Source organism: Scyliorhinus canicula, chromosome 3, assembly GCF_902713615.1.
Source record: "Scyliorhinus canicula chromosome 3, sScyCan1.1, whole genome shotgun sequence".
NCBI classification, from domain to species: domain Eukaryota; kingdom Metazoa; phylum Chordata; class Chondrichthyes; order Carcharhiniformes; family Scyliorhinidae; genus Scyliorhinus; species Scyliorhinus canicula.
Window position 1 is genome coordinate 48820470 of NC_052148.1, and position 12852 is coordinate 48833321.

Sequence of the window (12852 nt, forward strand, 5' to 3'; positions counted from 1 at the left end):
GAGGCTTTAGAGAGGGCGCAGAAGAGATTTACCAGGATGTTGCCTAGTATGGAGGGCATTAGCTATGAGGAGAGGTTGAATAAACTTGGTTTGTTCTCACTGGAACGACGGAGGTTGAGGAGGTTGAGACCTGATAGAGGTCTACAAAATTACGAGGGGCATAGACAGAGTGGATAGTCAGATACTTTTTCCCAGGGTAGAGGGGTCAATTACTAGGGGGCATAGGTTTAAGGTGTGAGGGGCAAGGTTTAGAGGAGATGTACAAGGTAAGTTTTTTTACACAGAGGGTGGAAGTTGCTGCCGGAGGAGGTGGTGGAAGCAGAGACGATAGTGACGTTTAAGGGGCATCTTGACAAATACATGAATAGGATGGGAATAGAGGGATACAGACCCCGGAAGTGTAGAAGATATTCATTTAGACGGGCAGCATGGTCAGCGCAGGCTTGGAGGGCCGAAGGGCCTGTTCTTATGCTGTACTTTTTGTTCTATGTTCACTCAGACTGTCGCCCGGGTTCTTGCCGATATGAGGCAGCAGTGTTAATACTATACGGAGGGGACTTTGCAATAGCTACTACAGATTGGAGGGTAACTAATAAGGGGGGCACGGTAGCACAGTGGTTATCACAGTTTCTTCACAGCTCCTGGGTCCCAGGTTCGACTCCCGGCTTGGGTCACTGTCTGTTCGGAGTTTGCATTTTCTCCCCTCGTGTCTGCATGGATTTCCTCCGGGTGCTCCAGTTTCCTCCCACAGTCCAAAGATGTGCAGGTTAGGTGGATTGGCCATGCTAAATTGCACTTAGTGTCCAAAAAAAAAGTTCAGCTGGGGTTACTGGCTTATGGGGATAGGGTGGAAGTGTTGACCTTGGGTAGGGTGCTCTTTCCAAGGGCTGGTGCAGACTCGATGGGCTGAATGGCATCCTTCTGCACTGTAAATTCTATGATTACAACCCCGTTCATCAAAAAATGGAAGTAGAAAGAAAACAGGGAACTATAGGCCAGTGAGCCAAATGCCAGGAGTAGGGAAGTTGCTGGAGACCATTATCAAGGATTTCATTGTACAGCATTTGGAAAGCAGTGGTATAATCAGACAAAGTCAGTATGGATTTATGAAAGGGAAATCGTTCTTGACAAATCTACGAGAATTCTTTGAAGATGTAGAGTTGGCCGGAGAGAACTGGTGGATGTGATTTATTTGGACTTTCAGAAGGCTTTCAACAAGGTCTCACATTGCAGATTACTATGGAAAGTTAAAGCACATGGGATTGTGAGTAGTGTCTTGAGATGGACAGAAAGCTGGTTAACAATTTGGATGCAAAACTTTGGAATACACGGGTCTTTATCCGATTGGCAGAGAGTGATTAGTGGGGTACCGCAGGGATCTGTGCGAGGACCCCAACTGTTCACATTATATATTAATGATTTGGAATAGGGAAGTAAATGTATTGTCTCCAAATTTGCAGATGATAAAAAAGTTGGGTGGGAGGGTGAGCTGTGAAGAGGATGCAGAGATGCTTCAGTGTGACTTGTACATGCTGAGTGAGTGGGCAAATGCACGGCAGATGCAGTATAATGTGGACAAACGTGAGATTATCCGCTTCGGTAGCAAAAAAGGTAAATTATTATTTAAATGGGTGTAAATTGAGAGAGGTTGATACACAGTGAGACTTTGGTGTCCTCGTGCACTAGTCACTGAAAGTAAGTGCACAGGTAAAGCAGGCAGTAAAGAAGGAAAATGGTATGTTGGCCTTCATAGCGAGAGGACTTGAGTATAGGAATAGGGATGTTTTACTGCAATTGTATAGGGCATTGGTGAGCCCACACTTGGACTATTGTGTGCAGTTTAGTGTCCTTATCTGAGGAAGGATATTCTTGCTATGGAGGGAGTGCAGCAAAGGTTTACCAGGCTGATTCCTGGGATGGCAGGTCTGTTATATGAGAGGAGACTAAGTCGGTTAGGATTATATTCATTGCAATTTAGAAGAGCGAGCGGGGAGCTCGTTGAAACGTATAAAATTCTAACAGCATTAAACAGGGTAGATTAGGAAAGAATGTTCCAGATGGTGGGGGAGTCCAGAACTAGGGGTCCTAGTTTGAGGATAAGGACTGAGGTGAAGAGAAGTTTCTTCACCCAGAGAGTGGTGAATCCATGGAATTCACTCCCACAGAAAGTAGTTGATGCCAAAACATTGTGTAATATCAAGAGGAATTCGATAAATCTCTTTGAGTTGAAGGGATCAAGGAATATGAGGGGAGGGGCGCGGGATCAAGGTATTGAACCTGATGATCAGCTATGAACATAATTTTTTTTTAAATTTAGAGTACCCAATTCATTTTTTACAATTAAGGGGCAATTTAGCCTGGCCAATCCACCTAACTTGCACATTTTTGGGTTGTGGGGGCGAAACCCACGCAAACACAGGGAGAATGTGCAAACTCCACACGGACAATGACACAGAGCCAGGATCGAATCTGGGACTCAGTGCGGTGAGGTCGCAGTGCTAACCCACTGCGCCACCGAGCTGCCCAGCCATGAACATAGTGAATGGTGGGGCAGGCTCGATGGACCAAATAGCCTTCTCCTGCTTCTCTTTTCTGTGTATCTAAAGTGGTAGCCCATAACGCAAGCCTGAAAATATTTGCCGGCATCGGTTTTAACCATAGACCATAAGACACAGGAGCAGAAGTAGGCCATTCGGCCCATCAAGTTTGCTCCACCATTCAATAATGCCCAATAATGTTTCTCATCCCCATTCTCCTGCCTTCTCCCTGACCTATAAACATGCTTACAAACACACTATGGATATCAAATCTAAGACCCAATGGAAATATTGGGTAAAACTATTGCCATTGTATTGTTAAAATATTGGAGTAGAAATTGCCATGCACTACAAACACATTTCTCAGGGGTACAATGGGTGCAACATATACTACATCCTCAGTGAAACAGCCAGTTTACAGCCTGCACAAGTCTTGTCCCACTGTTAAATTCAAGGGGTTCTATTTTTCTCTATTTATGGGTACAAGGTCAAAATTGGCATTACGTCTCTTTAAATATATAAATTATAACCAATTTCCATCGATTCTTGATTCAAGGATGGCATTGAGTCCAGGCTGAAAAACAGGACTGGGTTAATATCTACACCAAATATTAGGTGAATTGGATATTCCAAATTCTTCCTCAATGTACCCGAACAAGTGCCCTAGTTTGGCAACTAGGGGATTTTCACAGTATCTTCATTACAATGTTAAAATGAGCCTACTTGTGACACGAATAAAGATTATTATTTAAAAAGATGTAAAATTGTTATTATTGATTAGAATGGTGCAGGGTCCCAGCGAGGGCCATGCCTCTCATTTTACAAAAAGCCCATCCTAAAAAATGTCATGGAATGGTCTAACAATCTTGATATTAACTCCCAAAATGGGCAGAAGTGTGTGTTGATGGTTAAAAATGAAAAGGATATCAACCTGTGTGAGTATCCACAACCTGAATATACAAACATACGAATTAGGAGCAGGTGTCATCCATTCAGAGCCGCAAGCCTGCTCTGCCATTAAATAGGATCATGGCTGATTTGATTGTGGCCTCAACTCCACATTCTTTCCCACCCCATTATCCTTTGAATTCCATATTAGTCAAGAATCTATCTACATCTACCTTATAAATTCAAATACCCTGCCTCCACTATTCTCTAGGAGAGTTCCAAAAGCTCAACTTCCCAGGAGAAAAAAATTTCACGTCATCACTGTCTTAAATGGGCGACCCCTTATTTTTAAATTGTTCTAGGCCTTCCGACAAGGAGAAACATCCTTTTAACATGCACCTTGTCAAGTCCCCTCAGAAACTTATGTTTCAATAAGATCACATTTGATTGTTCTAAACTCCAAGCCGAAACCTGTCCAATCTTTCCTCATTCTATCATCTCTTCATCGCAGGGATCAGTCGAGTGATCTCAGAACTGCTTCTAATGCATTTATATCCTTTTTAAATGAGGTCAAAATTCTCACCAAGGCCATGTACAATTGTAGAAAAACATTTTTACTTCATACTCCATTTCCCTTGCAATATAAACAGCACTCCATTTGCCTTCCTAATCACTTACTGTGTCTGCATATTAGATGGAGGCGGTGGCATAGTGGTATTGTCACTGGACTAGTACTTTAATCCAGAGACCCAGGGTAATGCTCTGATAAATAAAAAGTCTGAAATTAAAAGTGTAATCATGGCTTATCTGGTCGGGCCTACATGAGACTCCAGACCCACAGTAATGTGGTTGACTCTGAAATGGCCTAGTAAGCTATTCAGTTGTATCATAGAACATAGAACAGTACAGCACAGAACAGGCCCTTCGGCCCTCAATGTTGTGCCGAGCCATGATCACCCTACTGAAACCCACGTATCCACCCCATACCCGCAACCCAACAACCCCCCCCTTAACCTTACTTTTATTAGGACACTACGGGCAATTTAGCATGTCCAATCCACCTAACCCGCACATCTTTGGACTGTGGGAGGAAACCGGAGCACCCGGAGGAAACCCACGCACACAGGGGGAGGACGTGCAGACTCCACACAGACAGTGACCCAGCCGGGAATCGAACCTGGGACCCTGGAGCTGTGAAGCATTTATGCTAACCACCATGCTACCCTGCTGCCCCGATCCTGTTCCTGTGTCCATACCCCTGGTCGGAGCTAGCGGGGGCCAGGCCGGGGGAGGGGATTCCTGTCCGCTGGGCCGTGGGGGCATCGGTGGGGCCGAGGTGGGGGGTGGGGGTGCTGGGGGCAGTTGGGGTTGGGGGGGCAGTGCTGGTGCTGGGGGATGTAGCCGAGATGCAGCGGGTGCCAGGTCCCGAAGGAAGACCGTGTCCTGTCGGCCGTCGGGATACTCCACATACGCATATTGTGGGTTTGCGTGGAGTAGCTGGACTCTTTCGACCAACGGGTCCGACTTGTGCACCCACACATGCTTCCGGAGCAGAATGGGCCCGGGAGTAGCCAACCAGGTCAGGAGCGGGATCCCTGAGGAAGACTTCCTGGGAAAAACAAGAAGATGTTTGTGAGGCGTCTGGTTAGTGGCGGTACAGAGAAGTGACCGGATTGAGTGGTGGGCGCCAGGGAGGACCTCTTGCCAGTGGGAGACTGGGATATTTCTGGAGCGTAGGGCCAGCAGGACGGTCGTCCAGACAGTACCGTTCTCCCTCTTGAACTGTCCGTTACCCCGCAGGTTGTAACTGGTCGTCCTGCTGGAGGCGATGCCCCTGCTGAGCAGGAATTGACGCAGCTCGTTACTCATAAATGAGGACCCCCCTATCGCTATGAATGTATGCGGGGTAACCGAACAGGGAGAAGATAGTGTGTAGGGCTTTGATAATGGTGGTCATGGTCATGTCAGGGCAGGGGATGGCGAAAGGGAAATGTTGAGGAAGTACGTGTTGCGGTTGTTGGAGGGGAGGGGACCTTTGAAGTCCCTGCTGAGACGTTCAAAGGGGCGGGAAGCCTTAATCAGATGCGCTAGTTCAGGGCAGTACCAGTGCGGCTTGCACTCCGCGCAGATGTGGCATTCCCTGGTCACTGACCTGACCTCCTCGATGGAGTAGGGCAGGTTGCGGGTCTTTATGAAATGGAAAAAGCAGGTGACCCCCCAGCTGACAGAGGTCCGCGTGGAGGGTTCGGATGCGGTCCATTTGTGCGTTGGCACAGGTGCCGCCGGACAGGGAGGCTTGTTTCATTTCCCAGGACGATAAAAGATGTCGTAGTTGTACGTGGACAACTCGACCCTCCACCGCAAGATCATGTTCTTTATCTTGCCCCTCTGTGCATTATCAAACATGAAAGCCACTGACTGTTGGTCTGTGAGGAGGGTAAACCTCCTGCCGGCCAGATAGTGCCTCCAATGTCACACAGCTTTGACTATGGCCTGTGCTTCCTTTTTGACCGAGGAATGGCGGATTTCGGAAGCGTGGAGGGTACGGGAGAAGAAGGCCACGGGTCTTGGTTGAGGGTGGCCGCCAGAGCAACATCAGACGCGTCGCTCTCGACTTGAAAGGGGAGGGACTCATCGATAGCGCGCATCGAACCACTAAAATGTCTCAAAGGAATGAAACGGGACTGTCCACCTGGCAAATGAAAATGGCCAACAACTAATGGCAAAGGCAGCACTGTTGACCCTGCAAAATCCTTACTAACATCTGGGGGCTTTCTGCCAAAATTTGGAGAGCTGTCTCACAGACTAGTCAACTAGTCAAGCAGCAGCCTGACAGAGTCATGTCACAAAAGAATATCTTACCAAGCATTTCCCAATGATACATTTCCCAAGCACCACCATCACCATCCCTGGGTACTTCCTGTCCCACTGGCAGGTCAGAGCCAGCAGAGGTGATGGCACAGTATTATACAGACCCCAGCTTCAACTCCAAGCATAGATATTCATCCTTCACATATGACTCCGGTGATCTTTTGGCATGGAAGTACGTGTCAAGGAATGAATGGTGATTTAACTTTACCCTGGACAGGAATTTGTGGAGTGTTGATAGGGTTTTTGATTGACTAGCTTTTTTTCATGCTAACAGAATATATAATTTGACAAAAGACTAAGAAATATTTGAGGAAACGCCAAATAAATGACTTACAATGTTCCTGAACTTGAATCTTGCGTGTTTCCATCACCTCCTTCTTGAGTTGATCTTGAGCCTCTTTCTTTAGGCGCACCTGTTCATTGCGTTTGGCCCAAGTTTTCTCCACATCTGCCTCCATCAGCCGGTTTGCTTCCTCTTCATGACGCTTTTCATCATCTGCCTTCTGAGCCAAATATTTTCGATACATCTGCAGTTCTCTCCGGAGGTCCAGCTAAGAAAGAATTGTTCTAAAATTAACAGAGTTGTGAGAAAAATTTGACTTTTCCCCTTGCTAAAACTAATTCAGCAGGGGGGTGGGAACCTGAATTGTCGCTCCAGAGTACAGGAGGTTGAGAGTAGTGAGGTCATGAGTACGGTTTCAAGGTCGCAGGAGTGACCGGCAGGCAGGAAGGTGGTTTGAAGTGTGCCTACTTCAACGCCAGGAGCATCCGGAATAAGGTGGGTGAACTTGCAGCATGGGTTGGTACCAGGGACTTCGATGTTGTGGCCATTTCGGAGACATGGATAGAGCAGGGACAGGAATGGTTGTTGCAGGTTCCGGGGTTTAGATGTATCAGTAAGCACAGGGAAGGTGGTAAAAGAGGGGGAGGTGTGATGTTGTTAGTCAAGGACAGTATTACAGTGGCAGAAAGGACGTTTGATGAGGACTCGTCTTCTGAGGTAGTATGGGCTGAGGTTAGAACCAGGAAATGAGAGGTCACCCTGTTGGGAGTTTTCTATCGGCCTCTGAAAAGTTCCAGAGATGTAGAGGAAAGGATTGCAAAGATGATTCTGGATAAGAGCAAAAGTAACAGGGTAGTTGTTATGGGGGTCTTTAACTTTCCAAATATATGACCGGAAACGCCATAGTTCGAGTACTTTAGATGGGTCATTTTTTGTCCAATGTGTGCAGCAGGGTTTCCTGACACAGTATGTAGATAGGCCAACAAGAGGCGATACTGGGTAATGAACCAGGCCAGGTGTTAGATTTGGAGGTAGGTGAGCACTTCGCTGAAGTGACCACAATTCGGTTACATTTACTTTAGCGATGGAAAGGGATAGGTATATACCACAGGGCAAGAGTTATAGCTGAAGGAAAGGCAATTATGATGTGATTAGGCAAGACTTAGGATGCATAGGATGGGGAAGGAAACTGCAGGGTGTGGGCACATTTGAAATGTGGAGCTTGTTCAAGGAACAGCTACTGCTTGTCCTTGATAAATATGTATCTGTCCGGTAGGGAGGAAGTGGTCGAGCGAGGGAACCATGGTTCACTAAAGTACGTAGTTGAATCACTCGTCAAGAGGAAGAAGGAGGCTTATGTAAAGATGAGACGTGAAGGTTCAGTTAGGGCACTCGATCGACTAATTACCCCGACGGCCGACAGGATACGGCCACCCTACAGGACCTGGCGCCCGCGGGATCCCCACCCACACCCCCACCACCACCCTACCTCACACCGGCGCACCCCACAGCTGCCCCCTTCCCAGGTGGATCGGTCATCCCACTGGTCCCATCCAGGGGTAATGAAGCTCCCGAAGAAGCCGAAGCCATGCTCCCGGACCCACGAACCACGCCCGAGCTGGCGCCTGCATCACCGCCGGAACTGCGACAATTGCAGAGGATGACCAGGGCCCCCGATCGACTAATTGCTTCATTTTGAATGTAAATAAATACTGTAAATAGTTGCGACATGTAACAAGGCAAAACACTGTACTAATGTATGCTGGGTACCACCATAACCTCAACCTCTACCACTGTATAACGCGAGACCACGACCCCCGCTGGACTTTTTTTTTAACAGGGGGTGAATGTGGCAGTCGGTATTAGGGGTATTACGGTACCCAGGTTGATGCTGTAAGACCACTGGTGTGGGAGGTGCCTGAGACAGCAATATCATTGGTGAAGCCTGACTGCTGGTTCCACCAAGTAAGGCGGAGTATAAGAGCCTGTGTCTCCCTAGCAGCTGTATTCTGTACCTGCGCTGCTGGGGGAAACATCTAGTCCAATAAAGCCTTCAATTGTCATCCAATCTCACATCTGGAGTCATTGATCGAGCATCAGTTCATAAGGAGGCGGTGTTAGCGATTCTGGAAAGTGTGAAACTAGATGTCCCCTGGGCCAGATGGGATTTATCCTAGGATTCTCTGGGGAGCTAGGGAGGCGATTGCAGAGCCTTTGGCTTTGATCTTTTTGTCGTCATTGTCTACTGGAATAGTGCCAGAAGACTGGAGGATAGCAAATGTTGTCCCCTTGTTCAAGAAGGGGAGTAGAGACAACCCCGGTAACTATAGACCAGTGAGCCTTACTTCTGTTGTGGGCAGAGTCTTGGAAAGGATTATAAGAGATAGGACTTATAATCATCTAAATAGGAATAATTTGATTAGGGATAGTCAACACTGTTTTGTGAAGGGTAGGTCGTGCCTCACAAACCTTATTGAGTTCTTTGAGAAGGTGACCAAACAGGTGGACGAGGGTAAAGCAGCTGATGTGGTGTATATGGATTTCAGTAAAGCGTTTGATAAGGTTCCCCACAGTACGCTATTGCAGAAAATACAGAGACATGTGATTGAGGGTGATTTAGCGGTTTGGATCAGAAATTGGCTAGCTGTAAGAAGACAGAGGGTGGTGGTTGATGGGAAATGTTCAGCCTTGAGTTTAGTTACTAGTGGTGTACCACAAGGATCTGTTTTGGGGCCACTGCTGTTTGTTATTTTTATAAATGACCTGGAGGAGGACGTAGAAGGATGAGTGAGTAAATTTGTGGATGACACTAAAATCGGTCGAGTGATGGACAGTGCGGAAAGATGTTGCAGGTTACAGAGGGACATAGATAAGCTGTAGAGCTGGGCTGAGAAGTGGCAAATGGAGTTTAATGCGGAAAAGTCTGAGGTGATTAATTTTGGAAGGAGTAACAGGAATATAGAGTACTGGGCTAATTCTTGGTAGTGTGGATGAGAGATCTCGGTGTCCATGTACATAGATCCCTGAAAGTTGCCACCCAGGTTGATAGGGTTGTTAAGAAGGCGTATTGTGCGTTAGCTTTTATGATAGAGGGATTGAGTTTCGGAGCCATGAGGTCACGTTGCAGCTGTACAAAACTCTGGTGCGGCCGCATTTGGAGTATTACGTGCAATTCTGGTCACCGCATTATAGGAACGATGTGGAAGCATTGGAAAGGGTGCAGAGGAGATTTACCAGGATGTTGCCTGGTATGGAGGGAAGATCTTATGAGGAAAGGCTGAGGGACTTGAGGCTGTTTTTGTTAGAGAGAAGAAGGTTAAGAGGTGACTTAATGGAGGCATACAAGATGATCAGACGATTAGATAGGGTGGACAGTGAGAGCCTTTTTCCTCGGATGGTGATGGCTAGCACGAGGGACATAGCTTTAAATTGAGGGACGATAGATATAGGACAGATGTCAGAGGTAGATTCTTTATTCAGAGAGTAGTAAGGGCATGGAATGCCCTGCCTGCAACAGTAGTGGACTCGCCAACGTTAAGGGCATTTAAATGGTCATTGGATAAACATATGGATGATAATGGAATAGTGTAGATGGGCTTTAGATTGGTTTCACAGATCGGCGCAACATCAAGGACCGAAGGGCCTGTACTGCGCTGTAATGTTCTATTGTTCTATTGCTTTCTGACATCAAACGTAACATTAGATAACATTGTGGCCAGTCCAAGAAACAGAATTGCAGCACTCGAGCGACTAAAGCAGCAGACAGTATTGTTAAGGGTACAAGGAGCAGAACTACAATGCAGATGTGGTTGATGGAACAGAGAACATTCCAAAACAACCACAGGAACAACTGAAGTAGAGGCTACACAACCAGTGCACGGGAGTGGAGCCTGAGGAATTAGAGAAGTATTTACAATATGTTTCCAAGAGAATTAAATAAACAAGATAGGAGATGCTAACCTTGAGGGACCTAAAATTGTATTTAAATATTATATATTAAATGGGAGGGATTAAAGAGGTACTGAGAGCTACATGACAATAAAAATGCAAAAAAAAAACTTTTTATATTTTGTTGTACAATATGAATCATCTCAGTTACCTTTTTCTGCAATTGCTCCTGGGCATCGTCAGCACTTTCCTTCAATGTTTGTTCCTTTATCTTTGTATCAAGTGCCTGTTCCTCTTTCTCCTCTTTCGCTAATCGTTTTTCTTTCAGTGCCATTGATTTGTTCAAACCATCACGGAATTCCTTCTGTTTCTGAACCTTCTCCCTTGCCAGCCGTTCATCTTCCAACCTTGAAAGACGTTGCTTTTCTTTCTGTGACAAGTATACAACTCCAATAAGAGAGATGACCAACTATTCCTTCGCTTCTGGAATATACTTAAAATCCTTCAACCAAACTTAAAGACAATGATGCCAAATTTTATCATCTGTTCCAGTGGATTAACTTCATCAGAACGATGAAGATTCATTAAGTTGATCTGTGAACCCTTCATTCGGTGTTGCCTGAGTTCCAGTCAAACTTGGAATGTGTGGAGCCTCAGCCTTACTAGGCCAGCCTAATCAGAATGGACAAGGTTGGGGCAAGAGGAGTTCTCATTTTCCTGGCCCATAAGAAGCCCAGCATGAGATTGGAGTTTGTGTGCAAAAAGCTGAAGTGGCCATCACAGGCTAGGGAAGCATCCTGGACTGCCAAGTCCCCCATCCTGTCACCATGTGGCAATTTTGCGCCAGGCACAGCTGAAAAATCCCGCCCCGTATGTTTTCAAGAAGCAGTTAGATATAGCACTGAAGGTGAATGGGATCAAAGGGTATGGGGGGGGGAGGGGGGGGGGGGGGAAGCGGAGCAGGCTCAAAGGGCTGAATGGCCTCCTCCTCCTCCTATTTTCACTGTATGAAAGTTTTGTTGGTTCATAGGTGCACCCAGACTCAGCTACATATTCAACCAGTGAAAATCAGGCAGCTCGGAGCAAAGATTGACAGAAGCCTGTTTTGTCGAAGCTATAGTGGTTTTGTAATGCACCTTATTTCCAATGGCATGGATCAGAGAAGTGGCCACCTCAAAAATGTGGGCACCTCATTTACAAACTAATTTTGGAGCATGGACACCTGCATGTTATTCCCTGCTGCCCAGACATGCAAGATATCAAGTATGAATTCGGACCATGTGAAATGGACATTCACATTTGTTAAGTATTTTGATTGTTTTGAAAAGAGCACAATACGATTGTGGATTTTAGATATGTATGATTTTCTTCTGCTGTTCTTTATGCCATCATGAATCCTTGTGCAATTGTTACAATTGATTGTTCATTTTGTCTCCCACACTGTTACTGGCATTAATAGGAATTACCTATGTTTGGAAAAAGAGAAGGAATAATAAAACATTTCCAGACTATAAGTCTGCACAAGCTGTCTTGGCCAACCCTCTGGTATCTTCACACTTGCATGTAAAGGCAGAGATAGTCATCTTTGCTTTGGCAGCAGATTACTGCACAAAGCAGCTTCTCTTCATAATCTGAACTCAGACAGTAGTCCCAATGGTCCACTAGGATATCTGAATGCCTGATTTGAAGTAGTATTGTGTGTAGAGACCTTAGCCATAGCGCTGAGATGTTCAGATAAATGGAGGGGGATAGTGAATGGGGTGGGTGGGGTGGAGTATAGAGTGTCTCTGTATGCCGCATATTTGTTGCTGTATATCTCTAACTCGGGCTCTTCAGTGGGGGATATAATGGAACTGCTTAGAAGATCTGAGGCTTTTTTAGGCTAGAAGTTAAATTTGGGGAAATGTGTGTGTTTTGTGTTGTCTTCTCCAGTGGCGGAAGTTGGGGTGGGAGGGTTGCCATTTCAGGTGGCAACAACCCACTTTAGGCACTTAGGAGTGCAGGTGGCTCGGGGTTGGGCCTAGCTCTGAACTTTATGAGTCCGGTGGACATGGTCAAGGCAGATCTATCGAGGTGGGACAGTCTTCCCCTATCATTGGAAAGTTGGGTGCAGGCAGTTAAGATTAACATTTTGACCAAGTTTTTATTTCAGTACTTGGCGGTCTTTTTGCCAACATTTTTTTTATGGGCGTGGATAGGTTAATTTAGTTGTTTGTGGAGGCAGGGAAGGTAGCAAGGATTAGGAGGTTGATATTTCAAAGAGGGTGACAGTCGAGGGGGCTTGGCCCTTCCGAACCGGTTATACTATGACCATATGACATAGGAGCAGAATTAGGCCACTCAGCCCATCGAGTCTGCTCCGCCATTCAATCATGGCTGATATTT

General features: G+C 46.2%; 1 protein-coding gene across 1 annotated transcript in view; it reads right to left on the reverse strand.

Annotated features, from left to right (window-relative positions):
* LOC119962643 (cilia- and flagella-associated protein 53-like) overlaps positions 1–12852 on the reverse strand; it is an 82359-nt gene that overhangs the window by 18789 nt on the left and 50718 nt on the right. Inside the window, exons 5-6 of the mRNA XM_038790511.1 lie at positions 10679–10897; positions 6631–6847 (exon numbers count right to left, since the gene is read on the reverse strand). Of these exons, the coding sequence (XP_038646439.1) occupies positions 6631–6847; positions 10679–10897 (436 nt within the window). The remainder of the gene's footprint in view (positions 1–6630; positions 6848–10678; positions 10898–12852) is intronic.